Raw genomic sequence first — 13,308 nt, 5'->3', positions numbered from 1 at the left:
GCATCCGAACCCGTTTCCATGTCTATCCGGGTCTTAGGAAGTCAACAATTGCAACGCCGCAGAATATGGGGAACGTGGCTCACGCGTCATAGAAGAGAGACCAATATCTTCACCCACTTAATAACCCACCACAAGCACTCAAGCTCATCTATGGGGCCCGCCAACATTTTGTGGTGTACAAGCCAACACGTGGCGCGAGTCATAGTTACTCAGGCGGGGAATTGAGAAACCAAACACGCGTAGAGGTTACAGAGTAAATGTCGCGTAGCCAAAATATTAGTCAGACAGATGATTGTGATTGTGTGGCCTCTGTTCATCCAAAGCTCAAACTCTCGATTCCAATGTATAGTGGTCTTTGGGTTCCGTATGTGATGTAAACTTTGTCCAATTAAAAAAATATACAATAATATTAATGATAAAAAACTGAATAAGAAGAAGATTATGACTTATCTACAGTGAAATAGTTTGGGAGCTGATGTTGTCATATATATAAACTCACTGTGATCAGTCAAAGAAGGGTCAAAAAATCTGGTGACAGACGAAGAGGGAAGGAAGGATGAGAATCTATGAAGTGGAAATTCCTCGTTGAACGCCAATAATTACAATGATATATCCTCATCAAGAAATAATGTTTGGTTAATTTACAAATTTGTGCAGTATAGAATATAACAATTGTTCTTATTTTGTATGGATAAACCACCTCTTATCAGTGATATCAGGTTCTGAACATCAATGATACTTCTCCCTGCAGGAAAGGTTTGCTGATGGAAAAGAATGCAGACTCTTACTCCACAAGTTAGTGTAGATGCTTCTCGTCAAGCAGTTAATATATTTGCAGCAGATCTTGCTGTTTATACTTCAAGAGCATCTGAAAGTTTCACTTCAATTGTAAACCCTCTAAATTGAGAATCAAATCTTGTCGCGTGGCATAGGAAGGATGAAACATGGAGGAAACTGCTGGGAAATGCACAATTGCACCCCTATTGTTTTGATCCACTGCACTCCAAAATATCACAGCTTAACCTGCCATCAAACCAGCTGCAGTTGTTAGAATTCAATACCTATGGAGTCAATCAAGAACCAGCATAAATTCAAAGATTAGACAAAAAACACAGGCAATATGATATAACTTTGTTTTGAATTTTTAGACAGGGACTGCTACTGCAGAACCTATTAATTGACTACCAAATCATCCGCAGAAAGTAACGAAGATATAATTTGTTTCGCAGCCAATTATGGTCCACCGAGTACCTGTGGTGAGTCCTATCTCGGTGGAACCTTTGGCCAGCCTTGTATGTTTTTTTTGTTTGAAAAAGAATGGCTTTATCACGTTCGAGAGTTGTTTGTGGGGGAGCACTATAACTGAAAGAACTAATGGTCTTACATGAAATCCACCCCCATGATACAAATACTGCATTTGCCAGTCTCTCCTCTTTATAGATACCTTGTTTACCTCCAGCCAAGCCTGATGTGCAACAAGACTGCTGATGCTGCTTTCCTGGCAACTGCTTAAAGTGATGGAGTTGGATGTGGGGGGAAGAAGGACTATTCCAAAGCTGGAGCAGATCAAGTTTCAGACTATGACTATCGCCATAATCCACAGCTTCTAATCTTTGAAGAGCCACCCATAGCAGCCGCGTCCTGGAAAATACATTCTGAAGGAAGACAAGAAAATTAGATATTGAAGTCCTGAACAGATGTGGTTGAAGTGTGTAAATGTTCAATCATGCAAAGAGCTCAAATGTGCATCTCTAGTTATAATGGTATTAGCTAGATCTCTAGATTCAAGTTGCACATTATCTATCCAAATTTATGTCCTTCATGTACTCAAGTAGGTTGAATGACAAGAGGAGCTTCTAGATTAACATGAACATCCAAAATTACCACCAAGAAATTGTCAAGGCAGCAGGTGAGATGCTGCATAGATGTTAGACCTTTTAACCACCTAGCCAGCATAAGGTTCCACATGTTGTTTGTAGTTTCATATTTGTACTATCCTCCTGTTTCATTAATTACACTTGATGAGATGGTTGAAAATATCCTAAGTATTTACGTGTTCTGCAGAACCCACACATTGACGACTATATGATATCAAAATATGCAGAAACATCTCCTTTACAAGAGAATGATAACCTTCAAAGTTCGACAATCTTAAACACCCTTCTGAACTAATCAGTATTTCAATGCATTCTTTACAAATAATTGGAGCATCTTAAATAATTGTTACATATTATTCCTGATCCATGCCAACCTAAATGAGTACAAATAACACTCATTCTATAGTCTATCAAAGCATCACCATCTGTCACACTCACATATAACAACGTCTAATCGTCCAACATTTTCTTCAAATATTTTCACAAAAATGTAAAATATTAACTTTATCATCAGGCAAGTCAAATTTGAACTGAAAACACAAGATAATATGATCCACATTTGTAAATAGGACATGGACTTGCTTATTATCTCCAAGAGTAATGCTATTCTTGTGGGTAATATATGAACTAATTATGAACTTGATGACATGGCAGCATATCAGCTGTTGGTGATTTATATCTCTACCTCTCACCCACCTTCAAGATGCATCCACATCATCAAGTTCATAAAATCCATTAAGTGTCAAACAAGCACACATTTAAGTATTTAATCAGGCTTTTGCCTTATCTAAACCAAGGTAATACATCCACTGAATGTCAGCCTTTACCACATTTTCCCCTCCAAAGAGATCACAGGGAAAGGAATACTAACCCTTATGAAGCAACTCCACATTCCCTACTTATCTCGACATTCTTTAAACACCTATGAAGCAATTGCACAGCAGGCAATCTTTATTCTTTCACAGATTCTGCTTCTCTGAACTAGCCTATGCCATGCTTCCCTCCAAAGAACCACAGGAAAAGCAATACGAACCGTGAGGATGAGCAATTCCACTTTCCATGCTTATCTCAACATTCTTTAACCACCTATGAAGCAATTGCATAGCAGGCAATCTTTATTCTTTCATAGACTCTGCTTCTCTGAAGTACCCTCCCTTTCTGCTCATCTTTCATTTCACACCAACATTTCACTATGCTTCAATTCTGTAATGTTCTAATGGCTTCCATTTCCTTTCGGCCACCAGCTCTCCCAGTAGCTCATGGAAGATCTTCTTCTGGGTTCAGTCTACAAGCCCATCGTTGTCGATCTTCTGTTGCAGCACAACTGGAGAGATGCAGCTTCTGGACAAGCCAGTCAAGAAGGCAACATTTATTGAGCAATCGACTGCTGGCTGCAAAGTTGAAGGGACCAGATAATCCCAATAGTGATTCCCATTCCACAGCGCCTTCACCATTATCGGATGTGATTCTGAAGTTCTACTCATCCCTCAATGACAAGGACACAAAAACATTAAAGAAGCTCATTGCTCATGACTGTATCATCGAAGACCGGTCATTTTTTAAGCCACTGGAAGGAAAGGTCTCACCTCCCCACTTACGCATTCCATCTCTAGAATTGCTGCACATAACATGCATAACAGTTGTTATCTGTGAATGCAGGCACTCCACAAGTTTTTTGAAAAACTGACAGATGCCATGGGAAAACATGTCAGATTTGCCATTGATAAGATGTGTGAAGGGAAGGGATCCACAGTGGCAGTAATTTGGCACCTTGGTAAGTTCTTGCAAACACACCAATTAGATGACTGATTAGTTATTGCTAACAGCATCATGTTGTAGAGTGGAATGGAAAGATCATTCCCTTCACCAAAGGGTGCAGCTTCTACACATGTTCAAAAGAAAGTGAAGCTCTTCTTATCAAGTAGGCATCATACATACACTTCAATCATGTTAATCCATCTCTAAGAGCAACATAAGCTTAAATTTTTCATGATATCTATTACACTCTGAAGTCTTATAGGACTGATATGGGAATTCTTGGTACATACGACAGGGAAGCTCATGTCTTCAATGAGTCACCACTGAAACCAGCGAGCCTTGCACTAGTAAGACTATTGAATTCAAATTATAATATCACACTCTATAGTATATATAATGTCTTCAACAAATAGAGCAGATTTCTGGACCTACATTCTGTACTTGCTTTGACACAAACAACAATGATAGAACCTCCCAATGTGGTTTCAGGAAATGCTAAAGAAAATTATCTGGCTGTTTGACAAGTTCCCAAAACTGGCACAGTGTATGCACCGCATAACACTATCAATAGATTGGCATAAGTTCTAACCCATTAAACAGCAACTGACATCCATCATACTTCTGCAGGTTTCCTACAAAAGCATGATACAATGCTTTATTATATCATGAAATTCTTTCAGTACTTTGTGGGGCCTTTCATCGTTCCACTTGCGATGTACTATACCAACATTTGGAAATACGCAGGTCGAATAGCAATTATTTTGATCAATATCCTGAAGAATGTTTTCTTATCCAAATGACTTGCTTGCTCTGTATGGAGTGTCCCATGGTTCCTCGAACGCCAGCTGCAGATAGGTTGAGATCTTCATGTGAATGCTGTATACCATTGTTATTCTCGTTAATCTCCTGTTCTCATGAGGATCAATTCATAAGGCCATAAACTGAAAGACACCAGTTAGTTGTCATCTCCATCTTTGATTGGCATCACCAGAAGAGATAGAGAGAGAGAAAGAGAGTACCCTGCTTACTGAAGATCATTGCTTTCATGCCTCTGAGGAGTTAAAGTGGTCATAATCCCTGTCCGACTGTGGCTTTAATCAAAGAAGAAGACTATAAAATGAAAGTACAGGTGAAATGGTTGCAAAATAAAGTGGTACCTCTGTGCATCTTATTTGCTTGTTGTGTGATCGTGGACCCTTTTTTTTCTTTTTATTTTTGAGGGAAGCTTAATGTCAAAACACCTACAAATTGTGGGCAGAGCATTAGAAGTAAAACTATCTTCACTCATGAGAACTTATGAGAGATACTATGTCTGTCTTTTCTTTTACCAGAATGCTACTCAGTGTTGTGAATTCACTTTAAATATCCGATTTCACTGCTATAAAACAGCTGCATTACCTTAGGGAACGGGTGGGAAAGTTCATCAGCATCAGTGATATTCCTATTGCTAGAAGATTCAGTTTAATGTATATTAGTTATATCTTCCCCAAGCGCCTTCAGGTACCTATTTGAGGGGGGTTCGCTTAGTTGGTCATCTGAATCCAACTATGGCCTGGACACTTCCTCAGTGTCCTCTCTCTCATCATCCTGCGTATCTGCTCACCCCATTCCAGCTTCCCTGCATTATCATAGATGCCTGCAAGCAGCATGTAAATCGCTGTATCATATGGGTCCAACTCCAAGGCACTCCTTTCTATGGACTCTCCACGAACCAAGTTCCTATAGAGCTTGCAGGAAGCCAACAGGGTCTTGTACATAGACGCATCCGGCTGGAACGGCATGGTCTCTAAGGCACATGCTGCCTCCTCAAGCCGTCCTGCTCGGCTCAGCATATCTACCAAGCATGCATAGTGATCTCGTTCTGGGGACACACTGTACAAGTCTCTCATCTTATTGAAATGCTCGATGCCCACATCGACTAAGCCGCCATGGCTGCACGCGTACAGCACCACCAAGAAGGTGATGCCATCTGGTTGAGCTCTCGCCAATCTCATGTCCTGAAAAGTGGACAGGGCTTCTGGGATAAGCCCATTGGATGCTAGCCCCAATATCAAGCCATTCCATGACACCACATTGGGCTCCTGAATAGCCAGAAAGATACTTCTAGCTTCTCTGATGCACCCACATTTGCTGTACATGTTGACAAGACTATTAGAGACTGAAACCTTGTTATTCAACCCGGACTTCAACGAATAACAGTGCAACTGCTTCCCAGACTCTGTAGATGATAACCCTGCAGCAGAAGAAAGGAAGCAAGCAAGACTGAAACCATCCATAGCCACCCCTTCTCTGAGCATGTGAGTCGTCATTTCAAGTGACCTCTGCTGGTGGCCCATCTAATTTAGCCCCTTTGCCATGCTTGTGTACGTAACAACATCTCTATGGAGGATCATTGTGCTTGCCACAGTCCATGCATCTTCCATCCTCGTGAACCTAGCATAGACATCGACCAATGAATTCCCAACAGCAGCATCCAAAGAATCTGACTTTGTCTTCATCACATAGGCATGGATTTTCCTCGCGTGAGTCAATGCTCCTAGAGAGCTGCACCCTTTGAGAACAGTGGACAGGGTGAAGGAGTTGGGCTGCACTCCGCTGGCCCGCATCTCTGTTAATGCAATAAATGCCTCCAAGTCTCGGCCATGCTGAGCAAGTCCTGCAATCAAAGCAGTCCAAGAGACAACATTTGGGGAGTCAATGGCTTGGAAGGCATACGCAGAATCCTTCACATCTGGTGAACATTTGCTGTACAGGTCCACCAGCGTATTGCCCACAGAACATTTGCTGTACAGGTCCATGAGATGGCATCTCTGTGATCCATTGCAGCAAAAATCTTACCTGCCTCATTGAACAAACAACACTTCGAGTAGAAATCCAGCAGAGCACCCCAATGACAGTATTCGACCCGAACCCACGCCGCCAAATTTGTGCGTGAATTTGGCTTCCAAAATCAAACCATACCCAGCAGCAGTGGTGCAGCAGCGGAGGACGGTCGAGCACGTGAACTCGTTAGGAGTCACACAAGACTCGGTCACGAGCATCCCGCAGAACAAGTCCGACGCTATCTCACTGAAACCACTTCGAGCGTGAGCGGATATGACGCCAGTCCAGGATACAACGTCTCGGTGAGGCATTTCATCGAACATTGCGAACATAGTCGAGAGAGCAGTTGGTTGATGAGAAACAAGTCTCCGTGAAAGCCGAGCTTCGTGATGGGGCTGTGGACGGAAACGCCATGATTTAGAGATCTGGAGTTGGAGAAGGAGAGCAGATTAAGGATTGCCTCCCTGGAGATGAATGCCGACGTTGGCTTCGACCCTTGCTCTGGATTTGACAAAGAGAGGCTTTGCTTCTTGAGGTGGGAGGCACGGAGAAGAGAGTTGAAGAGAGGTCGGAGAGGAGAGGATGAGAGCGTAAAGGGAGTAGAGGAGCTTGTAATGGAGATCTTTCTCCAACAACTGCTGCTCATGCTAGTTTTTCTTTAACCGAAGCAACTACTGTATTTCTCTATCAAACATTCGATCATTAAGAAGAAAAAAGATCTCTTTTTGTACTGAAAACACAAGATAATATGATCCACATTTGTAAATAGGACATGGACTTGCTTATTATCTCCAAGAGTGATGCTATTCTTGTGGGTAATATATGAACTAATTATGAACTTGATGACATGGCAGCATATCAGCTGTTAGTGATCTATCTCTCTACCTCTCACCCACACATTTAAGTATTTAATCAGGCCTTTACCACATTTTCCCCTCCAAAGAGATCACGGGGAAAGGAATACGAACTCTGATGATGAAGCAACTCCACATTCCCTACTTATCTCGACGTTCTTTAACCACCTATGAAGCAATTGCATAGCAGGCAATCCTTATTCTTTCACAGATTCTGCTTCTCTGAACTAGCCAATGCCATGCTTCCCTCCAAAGAACCACAGGAAAAGCAATACGAACCGTGAGGATGAGCAATTCCACTTTCCATGCTTATCTCACCATTCTTTAACCACCTATGAAGCAATTGCATAGCAGGCAATCTTTATTCTTTCACAGACTCTGCTTCTCTGAAGTACCCTCCCTTCTGCTCATCTTTCATTTCACACCAACATTTGCTTCAATCCTGTAATGTTGTAATGGCTTCCATTTCCTTTCGGCCACCAGCTCTCCCAGTAGCTCATGGAAGATCTTCTTCCGGGTTCAGTCTACAAGCCCATCGTTGTCGATCTTCTGTTGCAGCACAACTGGAGAGATGCTGCTTCTGGACAAGCCAGTCAAGAAGGCAACATTTATTGAGTAAACGACCGCTGGCTGCAAAGTTGAAGGGATCAGATAATCCCAATAGTGACTCCGATTCCGTAGAGCCTTCACCATTATCGGATATGATTCTGAAGCTCTACTCATCCCTCAATGACAAGGACACGAAAACATTAAAAAAGCTCATTGCTCATGACTGTATCATCGAAGACCTGACATTTTTTAAGCCACTGGAAGGAGAGGTCTCACCTCCCCACTCACGCATTCCATCTCTAGAATCGCTGCACATAACACGCATAACAGCTGTTATCTTCGAATGCAGGCACTCCACAAGTTTTTCGAAAGACTGATAGATGCCATCGGAGAAAATGTCAGATTTGTCATTGATAAGATGTGTGAAGGGAAGGGATCCACAGTGTCAGTAATTTGGCACCTTGGTAAGTTCACCATTGCAAACACACACACACCAATTAGATGACTGATTTGTTATTGCTAACAGCATCATGTTGTAGAGTGGAATGGAAAGTTCATTCCCTTCACCAAAGGGTGCAGCTTCCACACATGTTCAGAAGAAAGTGAAGCTCTTCTTATCAAGTAGGCATCATACATACACTTCAATCATGTTAATCCATCTCTAAAAGCAACATAAGCTTAAATTTTTCATGATATCTATTACACTCTGAAGTCTTATAGGACTGATATGGGAATTCTTGGTACATACGACAGGGAAGCTCATGTCTTCACTGAGTCACCACTGAAACCAGCGAGCCTTGCACTAGTAAGACTATTGAATTCAATTATAATATCACACTCTATAGTATATATAATGTCTTCAACAAATAGAGCAGATTTCTGGACCTATATTCTGTTCTTGCTTTGACACAAACAACAATGATAGAACCTCGCAATGTGGTTTCAGGAAATGCTAAAGAAAATTATCTGGCTGTTTGACAAGTTCCCAAACCTGGCAGAGTGTATGCACCGCATAACACTATCAATAGATTGGCATAAGTTCTAACCCATTAAACAGCAACTGACATCTATCATACTTCTGCAGGTTTCCTACAACAGCATGATACAATGCTTTATTATATCATGAAATTCTTTCAGTACTTTGTTGGGCCTTTCATCTTTCCACTTGTGATGTACTATATCAACATTTATTTTTTATTTTATTTTTTATGTTTTATTTTTATTTTCTTTATTTTTTTTTCTTATTTTTTACAATACCACCAGTTGGAAATACGCAGGTGGAATAGCAATTATTTTGATCAATATGCTGAAGAATGTTTTCTGACTTGCTTGCTCTGTATGGATTGTCCCATGGTTCCTCGAATGTCAGCTGCAGATAGGTTAAGATCTTCATGTGAATGCTGTATACCATTGTTATTCTTGAGGGAAACTTAATGTCAAAAGAACCTACAAATTGTTGGCAGAGCATTGGAAGTAAAACTATCTTCACTCATGAGAACTTATGAGAGATACTATGTCTGTCTTTTCTTTTAACAGAATGCTACTCAGTGTTGTGAATTCACTTTAAATATCCGATTTCACTGCTATAAAACAGCTGCATTACCTTAGGGAACGGGTGGGAAGGTTCATCAGCATCAGTGATATTCCTATTGCTAGAAGATTCAGTTTAATGTCTATTAGTTATATCTTCCCCCAAGTGCCTTCAGGTACCTATTTGAGGGGGGTTCGCTTAGTTGGTCATCTGAATCCAACTTTGGCCTGGACACTTCCTCAGTGTCCTCTCTCTCATCATCCTGCGTGTCTGCTCACCCCATTCCAGCTTCCCTGCATTATCATAGATGCCTGCAAGCAGCATGTAAATCGCTGTATCATATGGGTCCAACTCCAAGGCACTCCTTGCTATGGACTCTCCAAGAACCAAGTTCCCATAGAGCTTGCAGGAAGCCAACAGGGTCTTGTACATAGACGCATCCGGCTGGAACGGCATGGTCTCTATGGCACATGCTGCCTCCTCAAGCCGTCCTGCTCGGCTCAGCATATCTACCAAGCATGCATAGTGATCTCGTTCTGGGGACACACTGTACAAGTCTCTCATCTTATTGAAATGCTCGATGCCCACATCGACTAAGCCGCCATGGCTGCACGCGTACAGCACCACCAAGAAGGTGATGCCATCTGGTTGAGCTCTCGCCAACCTCATGTCCTCAAAAGTGGACAGGGCTTCTGGTATAAGCCCATTGGATGCTAGCCCCGATATCAAACCATTCCATGACACCACATTGGGCTCCTGAATAGCCAGAAAGATACTTCTAGCTTCTCTGATGCACCCACATTTGCTGTACATGTCGACAAGACTATTAGAGACTGAGACCTTGTTATTCAACCCGGACTTCAACGAATAACAGTGCAACTGCTTCCCAGACTCTGTAGATGATAACCCTGCAGCAGAAGAAAGGAAGCAAGCAAGACTGAAACCATCCATAGCCACCCCTTCTCTGAGCATGTGAGTCATCATTTCAAGTGACCTCTGCTGGTGGCCAATCTGATTTAGCCCCTTTGCCATGCTTGTGTACGTAACAACATCTCTATGGAGGATCATTGTGCTTGCCACAGTCCATGCATCTTCCATCCTCGTGAACCTAGCATAGACATCGACCAATGAATTCCCAACAGCAGCATCCAAAGAATCTGACTTTGTCTTCATTACATAGGCATGGATTTTCCTCGCGTGAGTCAATGCTCCTAGAGAGCTGCACCCTTTGAGAACAGTGGACAGGGTGAAGGAGTTGGGCTGCACTCCGCTGGCCCGCATCTCTGTTAATGCAATAAATGCCTCCAAGTCTCGGCCATGCCGAGCAAGTCCTGCAATCAAAGCAGTCCAAGAGACAACATTTGGGGAGACAATGGCTTGGAAGGCATAAGCAGAATCCTTCACATCTGGTGAACATTTGCTGTACAGGTCCACCAGCGCATTGCCCACAGAAGCATGATGCTCCAGGCCAACCTTGACCATCTGACAGTGGATCTGCGATCCTGCTCCTAGTGCTGAAACAGAAGAGCAGGCACTAAGGACTCCCGCATATGTAAACGAATTAGGTGGCACCCCGGCTCCCTCCATCTCAGAGAACATGGTGATGGCCTCATCAAAATCTCCAACGTTAGAATACCCAGTGACCATTGTTGTCCACAGCATCACGTCTGATTCGGGAGTCAGGCGAAACGCTCTGAGGGCATTGCTCATCTGAAGGCATTTGGAGTACATATCTACAAGCGCTGTTTTCAAGACTAGATTAAGCTTCATCCCCCAAAGGATCAGGTGGGCATGAACAATCGCACCTCGTCGATGGCAACCAAGAGTGCCACATGCAGCCAAAAGCTTGGTAAAGGTGAATTCCGTGGGAGGAGTGCCGCTACTAATCATAGAAGCATAAAGCTCCATAGCTCCACTATAATCCTCCGCTTCCACAAGAGCCGATATCATAGTGGTCCATGAGATGGCATCTCTGTGATCCATTGCAGCAAAAATCTTACCTGCCTCATTGAACAAACAACACTTTGAGTAGAAATCCAGCAGAGCACCCCCAATGACAGTGTTCGACCCGAACCCACGCCGCCAAATTTGTGCGTGAATTTGGCTTCCCAAATCAAACCAATGCCCAGCAGCAGTGGTGCAGCAGCGGAGGACGGTCGAGCACGTGAACTCGTTAGGAGTCACACAAGACTCGGTCACGAGCATCCCGCAGAAAAAGTCCAACGCTATCTCACTGAACCCACTTCGAGCGTGAGCGGATATGACGCCAGTCCAAGATACAACGTCTCGGTGGGGCATTTCGTCGAACATCTTGCGAACATAGTCGAGTCCGTAACATTTGTCGTAAAGAGAGAGCAATTGGTTGCAGAGAAACAAGTCTCCGTGAAGGCCGAGCTTCGTGATGGGGCTGTGGACGGAAACGCCATGACTTAAAGATCTGGAGTTGGAGAAGGAGAGCAGATTAAGGATTGCCTCCCTGGAGATGAATGCCGACGTTGGCTTCGACCCTTGCTCTGTATTTGCCAAAGAGACGCTTTGGTTCTTGAGGTGGGAGGCACGGAGAAGAGAGTTGAAGAGAGGTCGGAGACGAGAGGGTGAGAGCGTAAAGGGAGTAGAGGAGCTTGTAATGGAGATCTTTCTCCAACAACTGCTGCTCATGCTAGTTTTTCTTTAACCGAAAGAAACTACTGTATTTTCTCTATCAAACATTCGATCATTAAGAAGAAAAAGATCTCCTTTTGAACTGAAAACACTTCTCTTCATTGCTACGCCGAGAGACTCTCTCTCCTCTTTCAAAGAAATAAACGAAAAAAAAAATAAAGCTCTTTTTGATAGAGAAGGAAATAATTTCTTTAATTTATTTTTTATAGCTATATATAATACTTCTAATTTCTTTCTTTTCTTTTCTCTGAAATTATGGGTAAAATAGTCGAGACCTAAAATCGATGCCGTTATATTTTTAATAGACAAATATAAGGTCCGTTGAATTGAAAATTAACGTAATTTATGAATAATAGTATACTTATTTTTTTATCTATAGTTTAGACGAGAGTTATAATATTTTTTATCCGGTTGTAATTTTAAAATAAAATCGTCTTTCTAAGTTAGAATAAAGGGTTCGGTATCCATTATATTAGTAGATTTATAAAATAAATTCGACCCAATATATTCAAGAGTTGAATTTATATCCATTTAACTTTGTCAAACATTTGGATTTGAATTTTGGTCACATAATGCTTAAGTATTTATATATAAAAGAATCTAAGAGTTGCATAAGTGTCACTTATTTATACTTTCTTAGCACTTAATATTTTTAATGTGATACTAGATATAAAAGAAATATGTTTGAATGTGTTGCATATTGATTAGAGGATCCATAAAAAACCTCCTTTAATTTCTCATTTTCTGATTAGTGTGACTATGATCGTCTGTATCAAGATAAGATAATAGTATAAACTAATTTTAAACTATTGTATATTATATCATATTCATCCGCACTTCTATGAATTAGAAAATTAAAATTTGATCTTATATGGATAGATCTTACCATCATGAATTCAACCCATCTAATGAAAAAAATTAAAATTTTATAACTAAGCCGAGCCAACTCAATTCATATCAAATTTTCCAACAAATAATCCATATCCAAGTAGACCTCTAGTTGAAAAATTATAAGTATAACTATCTCTTTATCTTAAATAGTACCATTGTTCTTGTGGATTTACTTATCGAATACTAATATATTTCTATATCCAATTCATTGTATTAAGTGAGAACCAATCTAGCTATCTATCCATTATCTATAGAAAGAAAGAGGACGCAGACATTATTTGTCACTAATAATTTTGCCACTATCTGAAAGTGTGAGATGCTAAGCATCGTTTGTTTTGTTCTTTGTAAGTACGCATAATGAAAG

At 41.5% G+C, this 13,308-nt stretch overlaps 5 protein-coding genes across 6 annotated transcripts; 2 read left to right on the top strand and 3 right to left on the bottom strand.

Moving 5' to 3' along the window:
• Positions 1-2,962: 2,962 nt before the first annotated feature.
• Positions 2,963-4,435, top strand: LOC140765959 (uncharacterized). The gene is made up of 6 exons (XM_073105309.1): positions 2,963-3,456; positions 3,537-3,651; positions 3,717-3,798; positions 3,931-3,982; positions 4,125-4,179; positions 4,263-4,435. The coding sequence occupies exons 1-6, from the start codon at positions 3,070-3,072 to the stop codon at positions 4,433-4,435; spliced, it is 864 nt and encodes a 287-aa protein (XP_072961410.1). The 5' UTR covers positions 2,963-3,069.
• Positions 4,436-5,158: 723 nt separating this feature from the next.
• On the bottom strand, positions 5,159-5,971 carry LOC140765960 (pentatricopeptide repeat-containing protein At5g52850, chloroplastic-like). The gene has a single exon (XM_073105310.1). The coding sequence runs from the start codon at positions 5,969-5,971 to the stop codon at positions 5,159-5,161; it is 813 nt and encodes a 270-aa protein (XP_072961411.1).
• LOC140764470 (pentatricopeptide repeat-containing protein At4g38010-like) lies at positions 5,972-6,781 on the bottom strand. Its single transcript, XM_073103055.1, has 2 exons — positions 6,497-6,781; positions 5,972-6,445 (listed from the first exon to the last, which is right to left on the bottom strand). Exons 1-2 carry the CDS (start codon positions 6,779-6,781, stop codon positions 5,972-5,974), a joined length of 759 nt encoding a protein of 252 aa, XP_072959156.1.
• Positions 6,782-7,767: 986 nt separating this feature from the next.
• LOC140765958 (uncharacterized) lies at positions 7,768-9,295 on the top strand. 2 transcript variants are annotated; one of them, XM_073105308.1, is made up of 6 exons: positions 7,768-8,130; positions 8,211-8,325; positions 8,401-8,482; positions 8,615-8,666; positions 8,808-8,862; positions 8,946-9,295. In XM_073105308.1, exons 1-6 carry the CDS (start codon positions 7,768-7,770, stop codon positions 9,293-9,295), a joined length of 1,017 nt encoding a protein of 338 aa, XP_072961409.1. The 2 variants fall into 2 exon arrangements, with proteins under 2 accessions (XP_072961409.1, XP_072961408.1); XM_073105307.1 differs by having other exon boundaries at positions 8,582-8,666.
• Positions 9,296-9,590: 295 nt separating this feature from the next.
• On the bottom strand, positions 9,591-12,164 carry LOC140765957 (pentatricopeptide repeat-containing protein At5g52850, chloroplastic). Its single transcript, XM_073105306.1, has one exon. It carries the CDS (start codon positions 12,048-12,050, stop codon positions 9,591-9,593), a length of 2,460 nt encoding a protein of 819 aa, XP_072961407.1. The 5' UTR covers positions 12,051-12,164.
• Positions 12,165-13,308: the final 1,144 nt, after the last annotated feature.

Source organism: Typha angustifolia, chromosome 8 (genome assembly GCF_048772165.1).
Source record: "Typha angustifolia cultivar Huaian chromosome 8, ASM4877216v1, whole genome shotgun sequence".
In the NCBI taxonomy this organism is placed as follows: domain Eukaryota; kingdom Viridiplantae; phylum Streptophyta; class Magnoliopsida; order Poales; family Typhaceae; genus Typha; species Typha angustifolia.
Note: the sequence above shows the minus strand (reverse complement) of the source record. Positions and strands in the feature narration are given on the sequence as shown.